The 23,871-nt window shown below is 39.5% G+C and overlaps 3 protein-coding genes across 3 annotated transcripts; all 3 read right to left on the bottom strand.

The window, feature by feature from the left end:
• Positions 1 to 2,864: 2,864 nt before the first annotated feature.
• On the bottom strand, positions 2,865 to 6,965 carry LOC124645255. The gene is made up of 4 exons (XM_047185046.1): positions 6,671 to 6,965; positions 5,912 to 6,295; positions 5,489 to 5,821; positions 2,865 to 3,874 (listed from the first exon to the last, which is right to left on the bottom strand). The coding sequence occupies exons 1-4, from the start codon at positions 6,963 to 6,965 to the stop codon at positions 2,865 to 2,867; spliced, it is 2,022 nt and encodes a 673-aa protein (XP_047041002.1).
• Positions 6,966 to 7,371: 406 nt separating this feature from the next.
• LOC124645379 (microtubule-associated protein futsch-like) lies at positions 7,372 to 11,802 on the bottom strand. The gene has a single exon (XM_047185181.1). It carries the CDS (start codon positions 11,800 to 11,802, stop codon positions 7,372 to 7,374), a length of 4,431 nt encoding a protein of 1,476 aa, XP_047041137.1.
• Positions 11,803 to 14,005: 2,203 nt separating this feature from the next.
• LOC124645254 lies at positions 14,006 to 23,054 on the bottom strand. Its single transcript, XM_047185044.1, has 5 exons — positions 18,073 to 23,054; positions 17,429 to 17,835; positions 15,969 to 16,352; positions 15,543 to 15,890; positions 14,006 to 14,917 (listed from the first exon to the last, which is right to left on the bottom strand). Exons 1-5 carry the CDS (start codon positions 23,052 to 23,054, stop codon positions 14,007 to 14,009), a joined length of 7,032 nt encoding a protein of 2,343 aa, XP_047041000.1. The 3' UTR covers position 14,006.
• Between the last annotated feature and the right edge of the window lie 817 nt (positions 23,055 to 23,871).

Here is a 23,871-nt window from a genome sequence, read left to right as displayed (position 1 = left end):
CTATTTAGTAATCTGTGGTAAAGGTATAATAAAAGGTCTTTTGGGCTGATTTTTAGGTATTAAAGGCGTAGGTGGTAAAGCAATTTTATTTAATTGAAGTATTTACATAACATGTATAATAATTTTAAAAAGTTAAAATAAACTTATATATACATATATACAACTTAAAACTTGCATAATTTTCATTGCATCAAAAAATTGTTCCTCATCGCTGTCACTGGGTAATGTACCCAAAAGGCTGGCAGCATTGCCACGTTGGATGGCAATGCTCAACCTCTGTGCGAAATAAAAGCCAGCCCTTGGGTCACGAGAAGTGTCAACAAGGCGCTTAGAAATTTCCTTCGCAAGCACGTGAGCACTCGGACCCCACGGCCCGAGAGTTTCAACCCCAAACGGCTCAAACATGTAATTCCCGATAAGGCTACTATATTTGCGCCGTTTGAGGTCCTCTGCTTGTGAAGCGGCGGAGCCAACATAACACGCAGTTCTAGGAAGATGGGATGGCGCAAGAGTGTCGACGCAGGTCGCGTGCCACACTAAAGTCCTACCCATCTTCCACGGAAATAGCGACATGCCGTCTGGTCTTTTGCCATTGTCACGTGCCAAACCATTTGGTTCAAGTACGGCTGGCACGCCGACGGCAACAAGAGCCCGACGGATCACGTCGTTGATATTCGCATGTCGTGGTATGCGGCCCGCACTCCGACTGCATGACAGGCCGTGGTGACCGAGGCTGTTGACAGCTTCCCCGCAGTGGCAGCGGTGAGGAGTGCAGCACGAAGCACCCAGACGCAGGCAGACAGCGAGTCTGGAAGTGGTGTCGTCAAACATGGTGCCTATGTTTGCCGACGGAAATGCGTGAAGCCAGAGACCTGACTCCCATTCACCCACAGCCAGTAGGCGTGCTCGCTCCGCAGAAGTAATTGACTTATCAATGAGATTTTTCCGTATTACTCTGCAAAGCGGCTCATCCCAATTGTCTCTGGGAGGATGGGTTGGCGGGTGGATCGGTGTTCGGACATGTGACTTTCCAAGCATTAATAGCCTCCGCCAGGCATGGCACCGCAAATTGATCATTGTGATAGGTAGGATTTTCCTGATCAATTTGTCAGTGCCATGGACGGAGAAAATAAATGCCGGTAAACTAATACTGGAAATTTTGCGGACGCCAAGCCCTCCCATACGAATTGATATGGGAGGTAGATGGGAGTCGGGGCTTTGGCTTCAGGCACTACCGTCGTCAAACATTGGCACCATGTTTGACGATACAACTTTCCGCCTCGCTACTTGTTTATGTATAGGAGCACCGTGCTGCTCCCCTCATCGCTGCCACTGTGGTGAGGCTGTCACCAGCCTCGGACACCACGGCCTGTCGTGCAGCCGTAGTGCGGGCCGTATTGCGCGGCATGCAAACATCAATGACATTATACGTCGAGCTCTTGTTGCCGTCGGGGTACCAGCTGTATTAGAACCAAACGGCTTGGCACGCGACGACGGTAAGAGACCAGACGGCATGTCGTTATTCCCTTGGAAGATGGGTAGGCCTTTAGTATGGGACGCAACCTGTGTCGATACTCTTGCGCCATCACACCTTCCAAGTTCTGTGTGCTGTGCTGCTGCTGCCGCTGCGGCTGCGGAGAACCTCAAGCGGCGGAAATATAGTGGCCTTGTCAAAAACTATATTTTCGAACCGTTTGGGGTTGAAACCCTCGGGTCGTGGGGTCCGAATGCCCACATTCTATTTAAAGATCTCTCTAGGCGGCTGGTTGACGCTTCTCGTGACCAGAAGGCTGGCTATTACCTCGGACAAAGAATCAGCATGGCGATCCAACGAGGTAATGCTGCCAGCCTCTTGGGCACGCTCCCAGTTGACAGCGATGGGGACTAATTTTTTGACGCTTTTTAGTTGTTTGTTTTACTAGGATAGTTTTTGATTTTTATTGTAAATATGTATTGTAAATATTTATGTAAATAAATATTACACGCCAGTAAAATTGGCGCAGATTGTTTTCACACAAACTACCTGCGCCTCAGCTCGCAGGTCGCCTCGCCCCTCCCCGCGCCTACGCGGTTTTGAATTGTTTACACACTAATGGTAGGGCAGACAAGACTACGTGGAGTCGGTTTTGCAGCGATTCGTTTTCGTGACTAATAATTTAAAATTTATAATACAATGTTTTTTAATTAAAGGTCACAAATGGCAACATGCTAGATAAAATGAATCCATATGAAATTCTATCATCTTCATAGTACGCCAAGTGAGATTATAGCAAATAATAGTTGCTCAAAATAAACATTTGCACATTACAACATTTTAAAACATGCTAAACGAAATAGTGCGGAATTCTAACTATGCCAAAAGCAATTATGTTAAATAAAATTCTGCCATCTTAAAAGTATGCAACTGTAAACTCGGACATACATATAAATATTCGGTGAAACAATAATTATACTAAATATTTTTTATGCCTTAAAAACATTCGTTAAAAGTAAATTATGCCAAGTGTGTTATGCCAAATAAAATTCAGAGCATGAAGTCTGCCAGACAGAGGGAACCCTGTTAAGACACGCTCATAATTAAAGAATGGAAATGAAGATAAACCCACGGTAAAATAAGAAGTGACCTTAAACACTTACCGACATAGAGATTGTAAAAGGAGATGAAGAAAACCAAAAAGACTATTATTATTCGATTTTTAATTACAATATGTTATCAAAATGTTACAACAACTTATTTTCGTTAAAAAATACTAAAAACTATGACGCTAAGGTACATGATATAGAATTATTTATTCGACTTTATAAACTTAATGGAAAGAATTGAAGGTCTAATGAAAAGTACTGTTTGATTGGTTTGCGGATGTTCACCACGTCGTAAACGATTCTTGAAATAGATCGAAGCAACAAATCCCAGCGAGTCCTGGGGACACAGAACCTTTGCCAGCCATTTTAAATTTCAGTCCTCGAAATGGGCCTTCGTCCTCTTCACCTTGGCCGTCTGATGGTGCAGATTGTGACATGATCGGTGTGATACCAAGTGGCTGCTGAGGGGCTTGCTTGGTAGCAGAAGATGGTGGAGGCGGAGCTGGGACTTCAGACGGGCACTCACATTCCACTTTCTGTTTACTTTTCTTACCTTTACGTCCTTTTTTGTTTTTGTTTCCTTGTGGTTTTATCATAATCTGTTGTTCTTCAACTATTGTTCGGAATAGGTCTGGGTTAACAGCTGCGTAGTACCTAAGGGCATCGTCGAGGGTGTACTCAATCTCCTCTTCAGGCGGGGGTGAGGTCGGGGCCGGCGGACGTTTCTTCTGATGCATTTTGAATCCTGAAACTCTCTCCGTTAAACCTGACTTTAACTTCATAACCTCTCTTTCATCGACCCTTTCAACATCGGTAACATCAACACTAACCCACTGTGTTTCTGGTGGAGTTACTTGTGAATCGGATTCAAGAGTTGACTCTTGTTCTGACTCGTGACACTTACATATGATCTTCCTTTTCTTCTTTCCCCGTTTACAGGGACAATCATTATTGGGGTCAGTGCATGTGCCGACGGAAGAGGTAAATCTTGTTTGTTTTGTGCCTGCTTGAGTACAAGTTTCCCCCGTTTTTGTCTGCACCGACTCTCCTGCTGCACCACATTGGTGCGTCTGCGCACCCTGATGTATTGGATCCGCCGGACTATACAGGCCCTGGCTCACCTTGGCTAGTTCACCTGGAATGAGGCCAGCTGGAGAGGTCATTCGGGAGCGTGGATGGCGCCACGGACAGGGGCATTTTGATTTAAGTTTTACTGGTTTCTTGGATTCGTCACAACCACATAAGTCGACTTCTGGTGGATGCAAGCAAGTGGGACAATCGTCAAATTTACCTGAAAAGATTTCAAATTCTCTGATATACTATTATTGATTAACTCTGTGACCTAAGAACCTAGTGTTAATTTTATCCTCTGCTATCTAAATTTGGGTACTAAATAATACATAGATTTGTTCGTTAATTGCCAGCATACTCCATCGATTTCATTTTTTTCCCATTTTTATTATTTTAAGTAATTATATTATAAAAGCGTTAGGCTAACTCGAATGTGACACTCGCATGGTAAACGTATAAATAATATGGATGAATTTGATGGAGATAATTCAAGACTGACTTCAGATAAGGAACGGTAATTACTTGCGACATAGTTGTTGTCTGCCGACTTGCAGGCACACGGAGTTGTGGTCACAGCTATACTTTAGAAAGTTCTTCGCGTTATTACCCTGGGCTGGTGATCGGTGGGTGCAACCTATAACAACAACTCACTTGGATTCACATATTTTGTTATATACTCGTGGTTAATTTAGCTACAAACATCTGTTCAGCCATTTAGAGTAAGTTTTTTTTGTTAAAAGAAAAAAAATGATATTTACAATATAATAGTCGTAGTCAATTTACATATAAAAATGGTGACCAAATAGAACAAATTCGGCCACAGCTGAATTTTGGTGGAGACCTTGGGTTCACTAAAATATAAAAAGTCCTCATCGATCCAGAGCGAGCTTCAGAAGATATTCGATTTCAAAGATTAAGTTTATTTTTTAGAAAACTGATAATTTTATCAAAAATGTCAGAGAGACCAAACTTGTAGATTATTAAAGGAGATGTTTCAAAATATATGGTGCCCCAGCACACTTGTTTACACACTGTACAAGATCGGGAAAAATATTTAAAACAGTTATCAATTATCAAATTAATTTAATTTGGCTTTGTTTGGCTGTAAAATACAATAATACACACTAGAAATTGCAACACACATGAAAAGTTGCCGTTTGCGAAAGAAAAAAGAAGTCTTAACCTTTGAAATCGAATATCTTCGGAATTTCGATCTGGATCGAAGTGTTCGACGTAGACTTTTATAGTGAATCCAAAGTATTCACCAATATTCAGCTCTGTGCGATTTTTTGTTATTTCAAATGTTTAAATAATATCCCAAATTGAAGAATTCATATTGGTTACTAGTACAACAAAATTAAAACTACCTAATGAAGTATGCTGGCTTATATTTATTTTATTAATACTATATTGTAAACGCGAAAATATCTTTGTTGGCCTCTGTAGATAGATCTGACGAGCTTTCACCCTGAAACTATAGAACAGATTTAAATAAAATTTGGTACACTGATAAGCTAAAGTCTGGGCCTATGCACTATGCATGTCCTTCACATAGAAGACTTTCAACCCGGGTGAAGAGTAGTTCCCTCGGGGAGCATGTGGAACTGCGGGGAACAGCTTGTGTCGATGACGGCAATCGTTGCTAATAACGATATTGCCATGATTGACTCAATAGAGAGCTCAAGAAACAGAAAACTGGTGAAAGATTTCTTTTTCCCGCCTTGATCCGTACGTCAAAAGGGCGGCGCCGCGCAGGGGTGGCGGTATAGAAACGCATTGTGTAGCTTCAGTGTCATTGGGATTACCATTTTAATGTACCATATTATTCTATTACCTGGTTCTGGTGGCATCTGTCCAGAAACTGGGCAATGAGGTTGTGGGGGTGGGAGATTCTCAGTTCCTCCACATCCAGTAGACTTCATATTCAGTAACAGACTAGTATTGACGGCTTTTTGTAGCAATGCCGTCAACTTTTCTGTAGTGCATTGGCACGGTTTAATATTTGGTTCTTTTCCTGTCTCTTCAGTAGGTTTATTAGTTGCTAAAGGAGAATTGGAACTTTCAACAGGGGCAGCCACTATTGGAATGGTTGATACATTTAAGGGCTCAATCGAGTCATGCGACTTCATGCTTAATCCTGGTGAACGGAATGGATCGCTATTCAGACCTGCAAACATCAAATAACTTTAAATCATTTTAGAATTACAACAAGATGGAACTTTGTAACCATGTGCAGTACGGAGAAATGAAATAGTACCATGATCAACCAGAAGAGGTGTTACTTGCTTGGAAGTGACATTCGCTACGCATGTATCGTTGCAGCTGTAGTCGGAGTACTCAATGGGTTTGGGAGCGCAACAGCAGGGTCTGTCTGCAGTCGTGTCGGTACCCACGACATGGCAATTCCCAAATGTTTCCACAATCTCATTAGGAGTTGTTACTTGACAAAGCTTGTTCTTCGTCCTTTCTATCTGTCTCCGGATTGAATCTACTCTCTGGATTGTTTCATGATATTCGATCATGGTTTCCTTGTTATGAAAAGATACTACTGTTGTCGGCAGGCCCTCCATTAAAAACTTTTTTCCCTTTGCAGATATTCTTACGCCATGCGCAGTGGACGAATTCCTCAGTTGCGATAAATCTGCAAGGTGACCGAGTATTATTGACATATTTTGCGAGAAATTGAGCAGACACACTGGATCAGAGTAGAATTATAACAACTCATTAATTTGAAGAGTGGGCTCAATTTCGAAAGAGTTACCGCGGCCCTGGTACCTACATAAAAGGCCTACGACGGAACACGACGGTTTTTAGTCAGTAAGAGCCTGACACTCACCCTCCGCTGCTAACACACAGCAGGAGGGATCATTTGATGATTTTTTACGTCGTTTAAATAGTTGTTGTGGTGACATTGTAAGAAGAATTAGTCATTCCTCAATTAGGTTAGTCTTATATGAGACAAAATATGCATCTGAAAAGAGAAAAAAAAATAGATCAGCTTCTATATTCAACTTACCGTATTCGGATGAATTCAGTCTTTTCCATTTCATAGGATTTGCACTCATTTGTACGCAAATAGTAGAATTGCGACCATCAGACGAGTTATCTGCTTCATTGTCATCAGATGGTACAACAACAAATATTGACGAGGCATAAGAAAATTCACTCCTTGACAAAAGTCGATCAACCATATTTGTTATATCTCGATCGCTATTTAGGTGGTTTATTACCACTACTGGTTCGCCATTTTTACTCTTTAGTGTACTTATTTCCTTTTTTTCACACATTGTATTTGCTTGTGTTTGATCCATACTAAACACGTGCTATTCTTTTGGTTTATGCCTGTTTTATAACTCTTTTATTTTGAATTATTTTCTGATTTTTTCTTGTAAATTGTCAATCACTGTAAAACAGCTTAATTTTAATAAAACTGAAAACTAAATTTTATGAAAATTTGAGAAACCGGTGCATAAATGTACATGGTTAAGGTGACACACATGAACAGCACGGCACGCCGTAGCGCCAACCCAGCAATTAACCTGACATTCGAATTTGGCCAACATTTTATCACGTCAATAAACGCACCTTATAATAGCTGCGCTGTGTCGTGCCGATCATAAGTGCCATGACCTTCAAACGTGTTTAATGACTTTAGCTCAAATTATCAAGTGAAACTAAAACTAAAAGTTATTCAATAGTAAACATTTTTTTACTAATTTACCTTCTTAGTGTCCCATCGACATCGTAGGAAAGGCTGTTTGCAGAGCAGTTGGAGGTTTCAAAGGAGCTATTGCTAAAAAGTTCGTTGGACAGCTGGTAATCGAAATAATGCTCAGAATTAGACGAGACACTACTGCTTGCATACGACATCACACTAATCGTATCCATACTCTCGGAAGAGCTCTTAGTTAAGCTTACTGATCTTTCACTTTTTACAACAAAAATTGAATAAGGACTGCCGTGGTAGGGATTATCCGCTACCATATAATTCTTTGAAACGGGCTCGTTACAAAGTTTACTCAAAGGGTCACAAAAAATACATGTCGGGTCAACGAATCTTTTGGATTCACAGGCCCATCTCTCATAAGGTGGTGAATAGTAGTGTAAATCATTTTCCGAATCAATGTAAGGTGTACCGATTGCTGATACTATATTAAGGCTTTCGTCAGAACTTGTGGTGTTTAACGTACAACCAATATCATCATTGATGTCATACGTTTTGTGGTTTTGCATTTTGTATTTATTACTTCGCATTTTTTCTTCTTTTTTAATTTGAACTGGCTTCATTTTACTTTCATTGTATTTTTCAATCTTTGAATGTTTACTGTGGATATCAGCAGACTCCAGCGTAACCCTAGCGCCTACATTGTCGACGTACGATCTTCTTTTAACTCCTGGAATACGTTTCTCAGGACAAGGGCATGTGTAAGAATTATTCGGGGTCGAACCTCGGATTCTAACAAAACTATCTTTAAATCTGATTTTCTTTTTATCGCAGCCACAACCTCGGTCACAAGTAGTTTTAATATGAACAGTTTCTTTGAATTCTTCATCTGAAATTCCATTGTCTTTGCCAAGTTTTCCTGATGTAACGACAAGTCTTTTATCTTTCTTTCTTATCATTCCTAATCTTTCTGATGGAGTTGGAAAAGGTGGCAATCCAGCTACTACCCTTATTTTCTTAAGAACTTTTTTTTCGGATGGTGTTTTACCTAGAGGTAATGGCATTCCTGCTGCAGCGAGTCCTTGAAGTATTTTCTCCTTCTGAGCAGACGTTTTTCCAGTAAGCGGTGTGAATAATCCGTCTGCTTTTGCCTTAAGTATTAAAGCTACTTCTGATGGCGTCTTTGCAAGTGGAGGCAGTCCGAGCTCAGTTCGCACTTTGTTAATAAGAGATTTTTCAAAATATGTTTTACCATCCGGCAAAGGTAGACGAGCTTCAGCAAGACCTCTGAGTATCCTTTCCTTGTGCGCCAGCGTTTTACCTTCTAGTGGCGTAAGTAGACCCGCAGCTTTTGCTTTCTTTAATTTCTCGGGTGATATTTTTGCCGATAATTTTTCCGAAACAATTCTTCTTTCATCTAAAATCATACCATAATCTGTCCGGGCTGTTACAATGCGTTTTTTCTCAGCCAGTGACAAACTTTCTAAAGGACTACTTATTCCATTGGCAGCGGCTTTTGGCAGCCTCTCCTTCATCGGTGAAGATTTTGGTCCTGGTGGTAAGCCAAGTTCCTTACGTATTTTTGATGACGATTTTTTTCCCGAAGGTGTTTTTGTTTCGGGAAGCGGTAAGTCATGCTCTGCCAATCCTCTATTACAATTTTTCTTTTTCTCTGCTATTTTTCCAGCGAACGGTGATAATAGATCTGCTGTTTTAGCACCTTTAATTTTTTCTGAATTTGTGACCTTTGGACGTTGTGTTTTAGCTTTTACTTTTGCAATTAATGCTTTCTCTGATGGCGTTTTTCCCTCTGACAAAGATATACCCATACATGCTTGTGATTTTAGCACATCCCCTTTTACAGGAGGAGACAAACATGTCGTGGCATTTTTATGACTCTTTTTCATCAATAGATTTTGTGGCTCTGGACTTAAAGAAAGTTCCTTACGGATCTTACTTACTTTTGATGCAATTTTTTTATCTGAAGCTGTTTTTACTTCGGGAATGTATAAGTCATGCTTTACCAATTCTGTAATTACTTTTTCCTTCTCATCTAGTATTTTTCTAGCCAACGGTGATAAAAGGCCTTCGGCTTTAGCACTTTTAATTTTTTCTGAATTCGTTTTCTTTGGGCCGTTTGTATCACCCTCATCTTTAGCAATTCTCATCTTTTCCTTTTGAGCCAGTATCTTTCTCTCGTGTGGTGAAGACAGTGCAGATTCTTTCTCTGTTTTTGATCGCTCTGATATCGTTTTCTGTGCTGGTTCAGCTTGAATTTTTCCGATCATTGACTCCTCCGAAGGTTTTTGCCCTTTAGGTAAGGGTATTCCAGCATCATGATATAGTCGTTGTAATATGTCAGCAGCTTGAGCTTTCTTATATTTTTTCGTAGAAATAGTTTTAGGTTCAGTGTGAAGTCCAGTTCCCTTTCTAATTTGGTCTATTAAGTCTTTTTCCGATTCAGTTGTGGGTTCTGGTAATGGGAGCCTTGATTTAATTAAGGTTTTGAGTATTTTTCTTTTTTGTTCTGGAGTTTTGCCTTGCAAAGTTGTCCAAATACTTGCAGCTCTAGCACGTTTCTGTTTCTGTGTTGTTTTCGGATATTCAGCTCTCAGAATTTTTATTATATCTTTCTCGGACGGTGTATTACCTTTTGGAATTTGAGTCAACATGTCTTTAGATATTTCTTCTTTCATAGAACGACTTTTCTGTTTAACCGGAGTTATTAAGTCAGCAGCTTCTGCCATGCGTAAATACATGTCTGATGGAGATGGTGTCATATAACCAGTGTCATCTTTAATCTTTTGTATTAGAGCTGTGTCTGATGGTGATTTGCCAATCAGTAAAGGTTTTCCAGCAGCCGATCTACCTCTAAGATTTTTATCTTTTTGTACTCTTGTTTTAACCTGTAGAGGCATCAAGAGATCAGCGGCTTTAACACAATACTGTTTTTCAGGACCACTGTCGGGTCTTTTCAATCCATTCCTTATTTTTGTTATTAATACTTTTTCTGATGGAGTCCTCCCTTGAGGAAGTGGCAAGCCAGTTTTAGGTAATCCTTTTAGTATGTTTTCTTTCTGCTCTAGAGAATTTCCCGTAAGATGTGTTAGAAATCCAGCAGCCTTAGCTTTTTTTATTTTGACGGTTGTAATAGATGGTGCTGGTTTTCCTTCAATTTTAGGAATAGAAATCCCCTTATCTGTTAGCCTTTTGTTTTTTTTTTCTTTAGAAGTGTTGGCTTCTAATGGCTGAAAAGATCCGGCATGAGGTGCTTTGTCATACTTGTCTCTAATTGCTTGTGCTTTTAGTTCAGAATGTACGCCAAGTTCAACGAGTATCATATCAATAAGTTTTTTTTCAAATGAGGTTTTGCCTTCTGGTAGAGAAGTGCCTTGCAAAGCCAGTCTTTTTATTATCTTTTCTTTTTGTGTAAGTGCTTTTTCTTCGAGAGGCGTTCCCGGCCTCGACGATAGTTCCATGCGCTGTTTATCCGTTAGTGAGACTTTTTGAGCACTTTTTGCTATTTTACAGATAAAAGATTTTTCGGGTGCGGTGCGTACCTCTGGTATTAGTATGCCTAAGCTATGTAAACCTTGTAACATTTTTTCTACTAACGGCTCCAAAAGTCCTAGCGTAGCATAACTGCCTTTCAATTCAGGAGTTGTTGGCTTAGGTGGTAAACCAAACTGAGCACGAACATTATCAATATATATTCTATCAGAATTTGTTTCTTTTAGTTCTAGGCTTTTTCCTGCAAGAGGAGTGACAAGATCTTTAGCTCTGGTTTTTTTATTTTTTTCAGATGTCATACCTACGGGCATTGCTGCGTCAGCCTTTACTTTTTCTACTAATTTCTTTTCAGATAGGGTCCTACCATCCGGAAGAGGTATGCCCGCCGCTGTTAAGGATTTAAAAACTTTTTCTTTTTCTTCAGGAGTTTTCCCTTCTAAAGGTGTTATAATTCCTGCCAATTCGGCTTTTCTCATATTTGCCGTTTCTGAAGCAGTTTTAGGTTCAGGTGGTAATCCAAGCTCAGCTCTGACTACCTGAATTAAGGCTTTTTCCGACGGTGTTTTTCCTTCGGGCAAAGGTTTTTTAGCCAAGAGTAATTCTCTTAAAATTATTTTTAAAACCAAATTTACTATGTTTTTCGAACTAAAGGATTTTTTTCTTTTTGGAATTGCTACATAACTATTGGTTATTAGAGCGGATCTTCTTCTTTTATGGAATTGGGGTGCACTGAAATGTTTGCTAGCCTGCATATTGTATTTAGATATCCGAGAACTTGACATGCGATAGATGACGGTTGGCAGTGGTTTGTGTACGTTCATTTTTCTTTTATTTTCTTTGTTTAATTTTATTTTGTTAACTATTGTGCTGACGTTGTCATTTCCATGGCATGGTTCGGGGTTTTGGTTTTCTTTGAAATGAATCAATTCATTTCGCATTTTTTTGTTAATGTAAATACTTTTCAATTCCTTCATTTTGTTAACACCGTTGAGTTCTGATTAAATTGTGAAGCCTCTGAGTATGGTTATAGAAAATGCTGCATTTGAATAGGTACATCAGTATGCCGTGATCAAATTATGGCATTTCGTGTATGTGAGACATCGGGGCATCATTATTATTATCTTCGTGTACAATCATTTTGTATATTTTTTTGAAAAAAATCCATTTAAAGCATGATCATCGTATGCTACACGGGTTGATGACGTGAAAAAGAGAAAACAACCTTATTAGCAACAGCTCAAGATACATGTAATGTTATTTAATCCTCATCAACAATCTGAAATTACAAAACTTAAAATACGAATAGCCTTTATTAGATAAAGACCAAGAAAGACAGCAATCTTTAAAACTGATTACTTCAATTCCGTCATCGCTACCGATCGTAAAAGGTTATATTTACCTACGAGCTACTTCGCGGATTCAGAAGCTATATGGTACAACTACACCTCCAGATCTTATCAATAAACGTGTGTCATTTCGTTTACACAATTTGACAAAAGAGATCGTTAGACTGAACTTTCTTAATACTAACTTTAATTATATTGAGGAGAGACAATTATGCATAACTACAACTGTGTCCATGGTTTGTTCATCGGAAAATGGCTCATCAATCCGTTACAAACTTTCAATATTTTTTCATGAAAGTTCAATCACGAGATCATTAATACAAAATTAACATAAAAAGATAACGTACCATTCATTATCTATTCTATATATTTTTTTATTATTGCTTTGCACACAATATTTATTAGAATCATGTAGTGTTACATTTTTGAAGTTGTAGTCTTTTGTACAAAAATATTTTTCTGACATATCTAATATGTCAAGTGGCGTAATGTGACAGACGGCGTAAAGAGTTTTATAGTTATGGCCAAGCATATTTGTTAAACACACTTATTACTGAAGCCCTTTTCATATGCAAACGGTGAGGAGTAGTAATGTACGGGCCACATGGAGAGCTTACACAATACTGCTACAATATCTAGAAGAAAATATCTGCCTTTTAAAATGAACCCTAAAGCACGTGCCAAATAATTTCTTCAATGCAATGTTCATACTTAGGTAATGTCAAAAAGTCGTGGTGGCCTAGTGGGTAAAGGACCAACCTCTCAAGTATGAGGACGCGGGTTCGATCCCAGGTAAGGCAAGTACCAATGCAACTTTTCTAAGTTTGTTTGTACTTTCTAAGTATATCTTAGGCACCATTGGCTGTGTTTCGGATGGCACGTTAAACTGTAGGTCCCGGCTGTCATTGAACATCCTTGGCAGTCGTAACGAGTAGTCAGAAGCCAGTAAGTCTGACACCAGTCTAACCCAGGGGTATCGGGTTGCCCGGGTAACTGGGTTGAGGTGGTCAGATAGGCAGTCGCTTCTTATAAAGCACTGGTACTCAACTGAATCCGGTTAGACTGGAAGCCGACCCCAACATGATTGGGAAAAAGGCTCGGATGATGATATGATTCATACTTAGGTAGAAAAAATAAATAAATTCAATTTCTTATCGCACAAATCAACAATAGTCATCATTTGCCTAGCCTTGTCCCAACTATGTAGGGGGCGGTTTCCAGTCTAACCGGATGCAGCTGAGTACCAGTGTTTAGCTACCCGTAACGACTGCCAAAGGTTTTCAATGACGATGCTGTTTCTGGCAACCATCCTGGCTCTGTACGCTGATGATACGGCCATCTTCGACACAGGTTGTGAGTCGAATCGAAATCGGAATAACTAAGCAAAAAACACGCTGGTGTGAAAGCGCTTGAAAAGGTCGCGAGGCCGCTTGCGAAGACGCGTAGACTTATCGGTTGGCATCGCATGTTTTCATAATGGCTGCCGGTTGAGTCGGCGGGCTGTATTGGCGGAGCGACGAGCTCAATCTTTGAGAACAGGTTTCTTTCCCAGTGCCGCCGTCACGATCATAGACCCGGACATTGTATTCACCCTTTTTTAAACGTATACTTTATATTTATAAAACGTAAATTGTATGTAAATACTGATAATGAATAAAAACAATACCAGCGGCTCACGGATTTTTTATTTTACATCATAATAAATTACTATTAAAAACAAGCTGATTGTATAAAAAAAAACTTACAAAACTGAATTGTAACGGTATACTGAGCCTTGAATTAGTAACTTTGTTTTTAAAACTTTAACTCTATTGAACAAAATATGGCCGTCGTCACTCATTAGTGTTCGGTTTCGATATCCAAGTTCCTTGCTTGGTGTCTTTTCTCTCTTCGATCAGGTCAAAGCAACAAACTCCGGTTAATCCCTTAGATCCCGAACCTTTGCCAAACATGGAAAACTTTAACCCTCCCGAGGGACCCTCAGGAGGCGCAGGCTCAGGTGGTGGTGGTGGTTCAGGAGGTTCATAAGAACAAGAACAATCCACTTTTTTAGATTTTTTTTTCTTATTCTTGCCTTTTTTATCTTCTTCGCAACTGCAGTCCTCGTTGTTTTGTAGCGGAAGAACCAAATCTTTGAACAATGCCGGGTTCATACTCACGTAGTACCTGACAGCATCATCCATTGTTACCTCCGCCTCAGGCGGCTTTTTCTTCTTACACATTGTGAATCCAGATTGCGTTTGCGTCATATCAGACTTCTGCTTCGAAACCATTTGATCATGAAGCCATAAGTAGTTTGCATACTCTTGACACAAGAGGTCCAAATCAAGCTCTGGTTCGGCTTCAGGAGGACATTCACAATTTACATTTTGCTTTTTTTTTCCTTTTTTGTTCTTGCATACGCATTCTTTGCGGGGCTTTTCATTTTGTTCCTGTACCATTCCTGCTTGAGTAAAAGTTCCTTTTGATTCAATTTTTGAGAGTCCTCCCCCAGGACCAACGACAGTTATCGTACCCATTTGTGGCTCGGATTTTAACGAAGAGTCATCGCAGTTACAGCACTGGCAGCCTAAGGACGTCGTGCCATCCTTTGGGCCAGGGACCGTTTGGGATATGGGTGGTTGAAACTGTTCGCATGGGCATAAAGGACGTAGTTTTACTTTCTTTTTCTTACCACTGCATGTACATTGCTTCGTGGTGTCTTCTCTTGGAGGGGTACAGAATCCAATTTTTACGTCCTTTTCTAAAACAAAACATTAACTTACTTTTTTGGTTTAAAAATAAAAGAAGACGCTTTCAAAAACTTCAAAAACTACTTAACCGACCATGATGAAACATTGGACACATATTCTTGTTGGTACTAGATTAAAAATAGGATACTTTTTTTATGAACACACAACGCGGGCGAAGCCACGGCCGGAAGATAGTTGTATTTAAATCTATGCTAATATTATAAAGTTGAAGGGTTGTTTGCTTACTGGAACGTGCAAATCTCAGGTCAATTACAGGTAAAATTACTTTGGTGTTAGACAGCCCATTTACTAGGTGAAGGATTAGGCTACTCACTGTCCGGTTTAGCAGAAGTCATAATACTGAATACTAGCCCACTTCCCGCGGTTTTTTTAAAATTCAGTGTTTGTTAATCGGCAAGCTTTTAACAGTGAAATATATTTTTTTATATCGGTTCAGTAGTTTCGGAGCCTTCAGGGTACAAACAAACAATTTTTATTTATTATATTAGTATAGAAGTATAGTATTAATTACATTGGTATAGGAATAATTTCATACTAAGTGAATGAAATTATTTGTTATAAGTTTATTTCACTCTTAATTACACTATAATAGATGATAAAAAACAACATACCTACCTGTTACGTTACCAGCAGAACCACCACACCCTGTTGATATCAATTTCAGTGCTTTTCCTACTTGCAAGGCTTCTTCTATTAATTTTTTTAATTGTTCTGGATTGCATTGACATGGTTGTGATTGCTTCTTTCTCGAGTTTTGCTTAACAGATGGACAAGGCTTAATGGAAGCACGTGAATGGCGATTTATCACCGAACTATCCCTTGGTGTATGGCATTCGAACCTTCCAGAACATGGAAGTATCTCACAAGGAGCCACTGATTTGGGACCTTGGTTTACGGAAGCAAAAGATACTTGCTGGGTCACATTCGGGTTGGGTAACAGCTGATGCCCCTCACAGCTTAAGCCTGATAAAAAAGATTAAAATATAAATTCAATACGATTTAATAATTTTTTGAGACATTGAAGTGCGCCTAAGTTCGCACCTTTATTCACAAGAAGAGGCGAGATAACTTCAGATCGTATTACGCTCGAGACACATCGGTGTTTACAATTTCTCTTTTGGTGTTTTACTAAATCTTTCCGAGGACAACAACATGGCCTGTCGGCTGTAGTGTCAGTGCTCACGGCGTGATACACCTTCTGCCATATTCCATCAGGAGTCGTTATCTGACAGAGTTTGTTTTTGTATATTAGTGCATGTTTTCTCTTATGTGTAGGGCAAAATGGCCCCTTACAGTTAATCATAGTTTCTTTGTCATGGAAAGATACTGCTGCCGGTGCTGATGCCGGTGCCATCCCTTGCAGGCAATATTTTTTACCTTGGGCAGATACTCTTACTCTACGAACATCTCTTCCATGCTTTATTTCTGTAACAGGTTAAACTGAGGATAATCACTTGGTTCAAATTCAAAGTATTCAATTAAAAAAAAACTAGCAGTGAGTAAACAGTGAGTGTTAGTGAGTGGGTGACTGACTACTATTGCCTTTCCTATTCCCGCTCCATACCGTTATTTGATAAAAGCGTAATCATCACTACATAGTATAAAGCTTTCTCTGTCCCTATATCCCTATGTACGGTATGTACCTATGCTTGAATCTTTAAAACTAAAAAGTTTATATTATAATAACATCCAGCACCCGTGCTAAGCCGGGGTGTGTCGCTAGTACATTATAAAGCATAAAGCATTTTCCCTCTAAATGATAATGGCGTCCACGGCCGATTTCGGCCACGGCGGCTGTTCTAATTTAAGGAGATCAGCCAGCTGCGCAGGACATATTATAGTGCACGAGCATTTGCGCAGACACAGGTGCACTCCCTATTCCTTCACTCTCATAACCCGATGGGACGGCAATCCGACACGACCGGAAAGAGATCAGGCGCAGGACCGACATTTACGTGCTCTCCGATGCACGGGTGAATCAAACACCAACTTTCAGATTACGGGCTGTTTTGTGAAAGATTAAAAAAACCCACAAAGCGATTTCGGCCCAACCCGGGAATCGAACCCGAGACCTCGAGCACAGCAGCTGCGCTTGCGACCTCTAGACCAACGAGGCAGTCATTTTTCCCTCTACACTCCCTTTATTCACTTTTGCAATTCAAACCTGCGCTATACGTAAGGCAGATTTTAAAATGTAGTCAGTTTTTTTAATGATGATTGATTTAGAATAATTCGAAATTTCGGCTATTACAAAGGCTATTAAATAGGGATTGAATTTTACAATATCTTATCTTGGTCGTTCCTAACTTAAAACCCCAGACAAGGACACATGCCAACAGCACTTGTTATATCTTCGTGACGTAGATTTGCATACTTTATTAAATTACTTCGGGGCACGGTATTCTTATATCTACTCAGAGTAACTTTTTCACGTAATCGATATTGGGCGAAACCTATTGGTAAAATAAAATAGGATAAAAACAAAGAATACAAACACGAACCTGGTTCCTGACGGCTACAATGCTTGCGATAATAATTGCCGCAATGTTCCGATAGCTGTATACATAAAGGGGATCTTAAAGAATGTGCCGACCGATCAGAGTCATTGTCATCTGACGTTGGCACCACTAAGATTATCGAGGAAGCATCGGAGAATTCATTATTTGACAGCAGTCGGTCCACAATTGCAGTTATGTCGCGCTCACTATTCAAATTATTGATGACTATCACGGGTTCGTGACTATTAATATTCTTTTTATTTCGATTCATTTTGTCTTCTGTGCGATGTAGAGCCTGAGACAGTCTATAGTTAAGGCATGCATTTCGATGTCCTAGACCTAGTATTATTCCGGGTTCTTTGTTCATTAATTGCGATCCGTCGAAAGGCTCTACACTCTCTGAGCTATTGCTGAAATATTAAGGGTATGTTAGATAATATTTTCTTTAACATTACATCTCTTTCCCTGGTTTTGAAACTGACAAACGCATCAATCTATGACAGTAAAAACACTAAAAATTTCATGCGAATCGGCTTAGCTGTAATGAAAAATGAAATTACTTTCACATTTATTTCGAAAGTAAAAAATAATCAATAATGTTATGTGATTCTTACTATATAAAATGATAAAGTAAAAATATAATTTACCCGGTCTCTGTATTTGTGGTGCTGTCGTCAGTCCCCGAGCAGTCAATCTCATTTGCAAAGCTCTCTGTTTCGTCTTCGGAAGTGTCACTACTGCTGCGGCCTTCGGATTCCATACAAAATGGGCAAACAGGACTGGCAAAAGTTGCAGAATTGTTGCTGCTATGCGAAAGCGAAATCGCACTGGCTGCCTCTGTACTTGTACATGAATTTGTATTTGGATTTGTACCCATGGATAATGACGACTCGCTTTTTATTACTAGGGCTGAATTGAAACTGGCACTGTCGGAGCTTCTAGTTGCAATGCTTTCATTCGATGAAGATTCACAGCCACAATTCTGAGAAGCTTCTGATGTTGCGTAAGAAGTGTAAGCACAACTGCTCTCGACTGCTGACACATCGGATGCGGTGCATTTTTCACATTGTTGCGTGTCCTTAGTGTCATCGTACCTATCATTTGTATCGTTCTCATTCGATTTGCAGCTATTGCTGCAAATCTGTTGACTGTTACACTCGGTAACAGTTTCATTATCACTATCCAATTTATCGTTATAATTTGAATACCTTAAGGATGGGCAAGTTTCATATAAACTCCTTTTCAAAATATCTGTTTCAACGGTGCTCGGTGCGCCTTTTGTGATTGCGTCTATTGTGTCAGATGACGTAGTACTACAGCACCTATTCTTTAGAGTTCGGTCAAACAAAGTGACTATATAATTATTTTTGTGCTGATTGGTGTATGAAATGGCGCCACCAACTCTGCCGACTGTTACTTTAATACCCTCGTTATCAATAAAGGCTCCCGCTTTGACACCGGGAAGGCACTCATCTGGACAGGGACACAAGGAGGATATGTCTGGAGATGTTACTTTAATCTTGACGTAGCTATGCTTAAATCTGATTTTTTTCTTGTCACATCCGCAGCCACGATCGCAAGTTGTTGTCTTGATGATGTCTTCAAATTCTTGGGTAATACCCGGAGTAGCCTTGGCCATGGTTTTTGCCAGTTTCTTTGAAGGGGTAACTCCAATTTTTTTTGATTTCGATTTTTTTCTCTTTTCAGATTTTGGTTGCGGTGGAACTCCAGGGGCTGTATCTTTCACTTTTTTCACAAGTTCTTTTTCAGAAGCTGTTTTGCCCTCGGGTAATGGTAATCCAGCTTCGGCGAGGCCCCGTAGTATCCTCTCTTTTTCTTTTGGCGTCTTACCTGTCAAAGGTGTCAACAGCCCTTCTGCTTTAGCCTTGCGGACAACAGACTTTTCCGAGGCTGTTTTTGGTAATTCAGATTTAATTTTTTGTACTAAAGACTTTTCTGACGGCGTCTTGCCTTCTGGTAAAGGTAATCCAGCTTCGGCTAACTTTCTTAAAGTTTTTTCTTTCTGTGCGTCTGTTTTTCCTTCCAATGGGGTAAGTAAACCAGCAGCTTTGGCTTGAGGTAATTTTTCAGAGGGCACTTTTGTCGGTTCAGCTTTAACTTTACTAATGAGAGCCTTCTCTGATGCAGTCCTTCCTTCAGGTAACTTAACTCCAGCGTCAGCCATTCCACGTACAATTCGTTCTTTCTGAGATGGTGTCTTTCCTTGGAGAGGCGTAACAATGCCAGCAGCTTGAGCTTTGCGCATCTTTTCCTTATCCGATACTGTTTCCGGTTCAGGTGGAAGACCAAGTTCTTTGCGTACTTTTGCTGCAATTTTTTTTTCTGATGCCGTCTTGGCTTCGGGAAGTGGTAAGCCTTGATTTGCTAACCCTTTTAATATTCTCTCTTTCTCCTTTGGAGACTTTCCGGTTAGTGGTGTCAATAAACCTGCCGCTTTTGCCTTTCTAAATTTTTCTGATGTTACTTGTGACGGAGGTTTTGTTTCGGCTTTTACTTTAGCTATCAATTCTTTTTCCGATGGAGTTTTTCCTTCAGGCAATGGCAATCCCGATTTAGCTAGTCCCTTAATTATCTTTTCTTTTTGTGAAGGTGTCTTGCCTTGTAATGGTGTTGATAACCCAGCTGCTTTGGCTGCCCTTAATTTTTCTGATGATGGTTTAAGTTCTGGTAATTCTGCTTTAATTTTTTTTATTATTTCCTTTTCAGATGGTGTTTTCCCTTCTCCTAATGGAACACCTACAGCAGCTTTGCCACGAAGAATCTTCTCTTTAGTGGAAGGTGTTTTACCTTCTAAAGGAGTTAATAGGCCGGCAGCTTTTGCTTTTTTCATTCTTTCAGATGGGGAAGGTGTCACATATCCAGTGTCATCTTTGATTTTTTTTATTAAATCTTTTTCAGATGGTGTTTTCCCTGCTGGTAAAGGCAAACCTGCCGCTGCTCTGCCCCGAAGTATTTTTTCTTTCTGTGATTTCGGTTTACCCTCTAGAGGTGTTAATAGACCTGCAGCTTTGGCCTTTCGAAGTTTTTCTGATGGAGTTCTTTCGGGGACACCCATCTCTTTCTTGATTTTTTTTATCATTGCCTTGTCTGAAGGGGTTCGGCCTTCTGGCAATGGTAGACCAGATTTAGCAAGGCCTTTTAAGATATTTTCTTTTTGTGCAGGAGATTTTCCTTCAAGAGGTGTTAACAATCCTGCTGCTTTTGCCTTTCTCAGTTTTTCTGAAGTAATTGATGGTGATGGAAGTGTTTTTAATTTTGAAATTATTGCTTTTTCTGATGGTGTTTGTCCTTTAGGAAGTTCTAATCCCAGTTCTGCTTGACGCTTTAAAATTTTATCTTTTTGCGCTGTTGTTTTACCTTCCAATGGAGTGATAACACCACTAGCTTGCGCTTTCCTATATTTTTCTTTCATCGACGGTGTTCTTGGCTCTGGTGGTAATCTTACATCTGCTCGAATTTTGTTAACTAGTTTCTTCTCTGAAGGTGTTTTAGCTTCAGGTAACGGAATTCCCTGTTTTATCAAACCTCTAAGTATTTTCTCCTTTTGTTCAGGCGTTTTACCCTCTAAAGGTGTTAAAAGACCTGCTTTAGTGGGTCTCATTTTTGCAGACGGTATTCTTATCGCGATTGCGGGTTCTCTTTCATGCTCTGGTGTCAGAAGGCCACATATGCATTCATCAGCTGGTCCTTTCCCTTCTTTAACTACTTTAGCTGTTTTTTCATCTAATTTTCGTCTTTCTTCAGGGGACAAAGCTGTAGGCCCTACTACTGGAGCTTGCATGGAGGGTGCCCGTGGCAATGCTTTTATTTTGGCTATTAAATCTTTTTCTGATGCTGTTCGACCTTCCGGTAATGGGATACCCATATCATGTAATCCTTGCAGTATTTTTTCCTTTTCCTTAGGCGTTTTTCCTTCCAATGGCTGTAAAAAACCAGCCTTAGCTGCTTTCGCATGCTTCTCTTTCATAGATGGTGTCTTAGGTTCAGGAGGTAGGCCAAGATCTCGTCGTACTTTATCAATTAACATTTTCTCAGAGGGCGTTTTGCCCTCAGGAAGTGGAACATTCTGCATAGCTAGACCCCGCAATATTTTTTCTCGTTGGGCAGGAGGTTTACCTGCTAAAGGTGTCAGTAGCCCCGCAGCTTTTGCTTTACGAAGTTTTTCTGACGGTGTTAAAACAGAAGGTGGTCTAGGTACAGCCTTTGCCCTTGCTACCAACGCTTTCTCAGTTGCTGTGCGTCCTTCAGGCAATGGAATTCCCATTTCTTGTAATCCTTGTATAATTTTTTCTTTTTCTTTATGCGTTTTACCTTCTAGTGGCTGTAATAATCCTGCATCAGCTGCTTTGATGTACTTTTCCCTCATAGATGGAGTTTTCGGTTCAGGTGGCAAATCGAGGTCAGCACGAACTTTATCAATTAACTTTTTTTCAGAAGCCGTTTTTCCTTCTGGAAGAGGAATGCCTTGCTTGGCTAGTCCCTTTAATATTTTTTCTTTTTGAGATGGTGTTTTACCCTCAAGAGGTGTTAATAGGCCTGCAGCTTTTGCCTCCGATGGTTTTGCTTTTACTTTAGCGGATACAGCTTTCTCAGATAGCGTCCGTTCTTCTGGCATTGGGATGCCAGCAGCAGCTTTTACCTTTTGAATAAGTGCCTTTTCAGATTCTGTTCTCCCTTCTGGAAGGGGAATACCAAGCTGAGCTTGTGCTTTGAGGATTTTTTCCTTCTGCGATGGAGTTTTTCCTTCTAATGGTGTTATTGCACCTGCCTCCTCAGCTTTTCTCATTTTTGCCTTTTCTGATGCAGTTTTTGGTGCAGGAGGTAGTCCAAGATCAGCCCTAACTTTTTGGATCAAAGATTTTTCTGAAGCTGTTTTGCCTTCCGGAAGTGGTTCCCCAGTTTTAGCTAACTCTTTCAAAATCTTTTCTTTTTCTGCCTTGGTCTTTCCACGTAAGGCTTTTTCAGATTTCTTAATTTTTTCCTTTCTTTCCTTTGCACCAAGGCCGAGTGATGCTATTGATTTCTTTATTTCCCCTAGACGTCTTTCTTCTTGTGGTAAATGCCCACATAGTATGCAATTGCAATTGTCACAGTTTTTCTTTTTGTAACAGTCGTAGAGACTTTTCATCACCTCAAACATTGCATCCGAATTGCAAGAACAGCAGCAACTGTCCTCTTGACTGCTCAATTGACAGCGGTAAACTTTCCATCTTCTTTGGGTGGGAAAGTTAAATGGGCTTAAATATTCATTCAAATTATAGCCAGAGACTCTGTTAACTATAATTTTTGTATTAAAACAGTTCTTCTTCTTTAAAATGGCGTCAGAACTTTTTGTATGATGTTTAGATATTTTAGATTTTTTATTAACTTCTGGTAAGCTGAGGTGCTTAGTAAGGCGTTTTCTAGTTTTATGCAAGCCTGAGCGTGATAGACGAAATGCGATTGCTGGCTGCTTACCATTTTTGAAAAGATCGTATAATTTTCGGTTTTTCACTTTTTTCTTATGGACAATGATACTGATATTATCTACACCACGGCATGGATTTTCTTCGTGATCCAAACGGGAAGGTTTATGGTGTCGTTTAAACTTATTTTGCAATTTCCTCATTTTGATATCACTTATAATAGTGCGAAATCAAACTGCTCTTCTTATCCTTGTATATGAATAAATTGTATACTTGTTCGCTTACTTCACCTCCATTCGAGACAATTGGTCTTGTTTTACATTAACAACTTGATACGGCATTTTATTAATGGTTATGGGTTCATTGTTATTATTATCTTGAAAAGTTTTTGTTTGATTATGCTGTAAATATTGTAATAAATTGACTGTTAGATTACCTACTTAATAAATTTAATACCTGTTGTACGGTCGTTGATGTTAGTTTAAAAATCAACTATCTAAAATAAAAAAATAAAATTAAAAAAAATCTACAATCGCCTGTGAGTTAATAACAGCAGTGGATACTATTTAATCCCCGTTTCAATGTGCAGTTTCACTTCACTAGACATTAGGGTACAGAATAAAGAATCAGATGTATCTGATCATATTTCTAACATTGACTTCAGCTGAAGCTGTTTCGAGTTGTAGGTAATTACCTACAACTCGAAACAGCTTTTATAAAGACACGCTAGAAGCTTACACAGGCCCTTCCTTAAGATCTTAACAGCTTACCAGTTAGAAAACGTGGAACGTACCTTCGCTATTTTTTATTCAAAAATTTAAAGGTTCTTTCTCCAGTTTAGACATTATTGTAAATTATTGGGTGACGAATAACATGTTTTTAATAGATTTTTGTGTTGTTACAGTGCATTTTTACAAACTCTTATGCCATTTTTTTTGTGTCAAATGTCAAATGACAGTTTTCAATTAGAATGATATATTTTTTTGCTTACTATACGATCCACTTATAAAAAGTTTAAAA

The sequence above is a fragment of the Helicoverpa zea genome, chromosome 31, assembly GCF_022581195.2.
Source record: "Helicoverpa zea isolate HzStark_Cry1AcR chromosome 31, ilHelZeax1.1, whole genome shotgun sequence".
Taxonomy (NCBI): Eukaryota; Metazoa; Arthropoda; class Insecta; order Lepidoptera; family Noctuidae; genus Helicoverpa; species Helicoverpa zea.
This window is presented reverse-complemented; position numbering and strand designations above follow the sequence as displayed.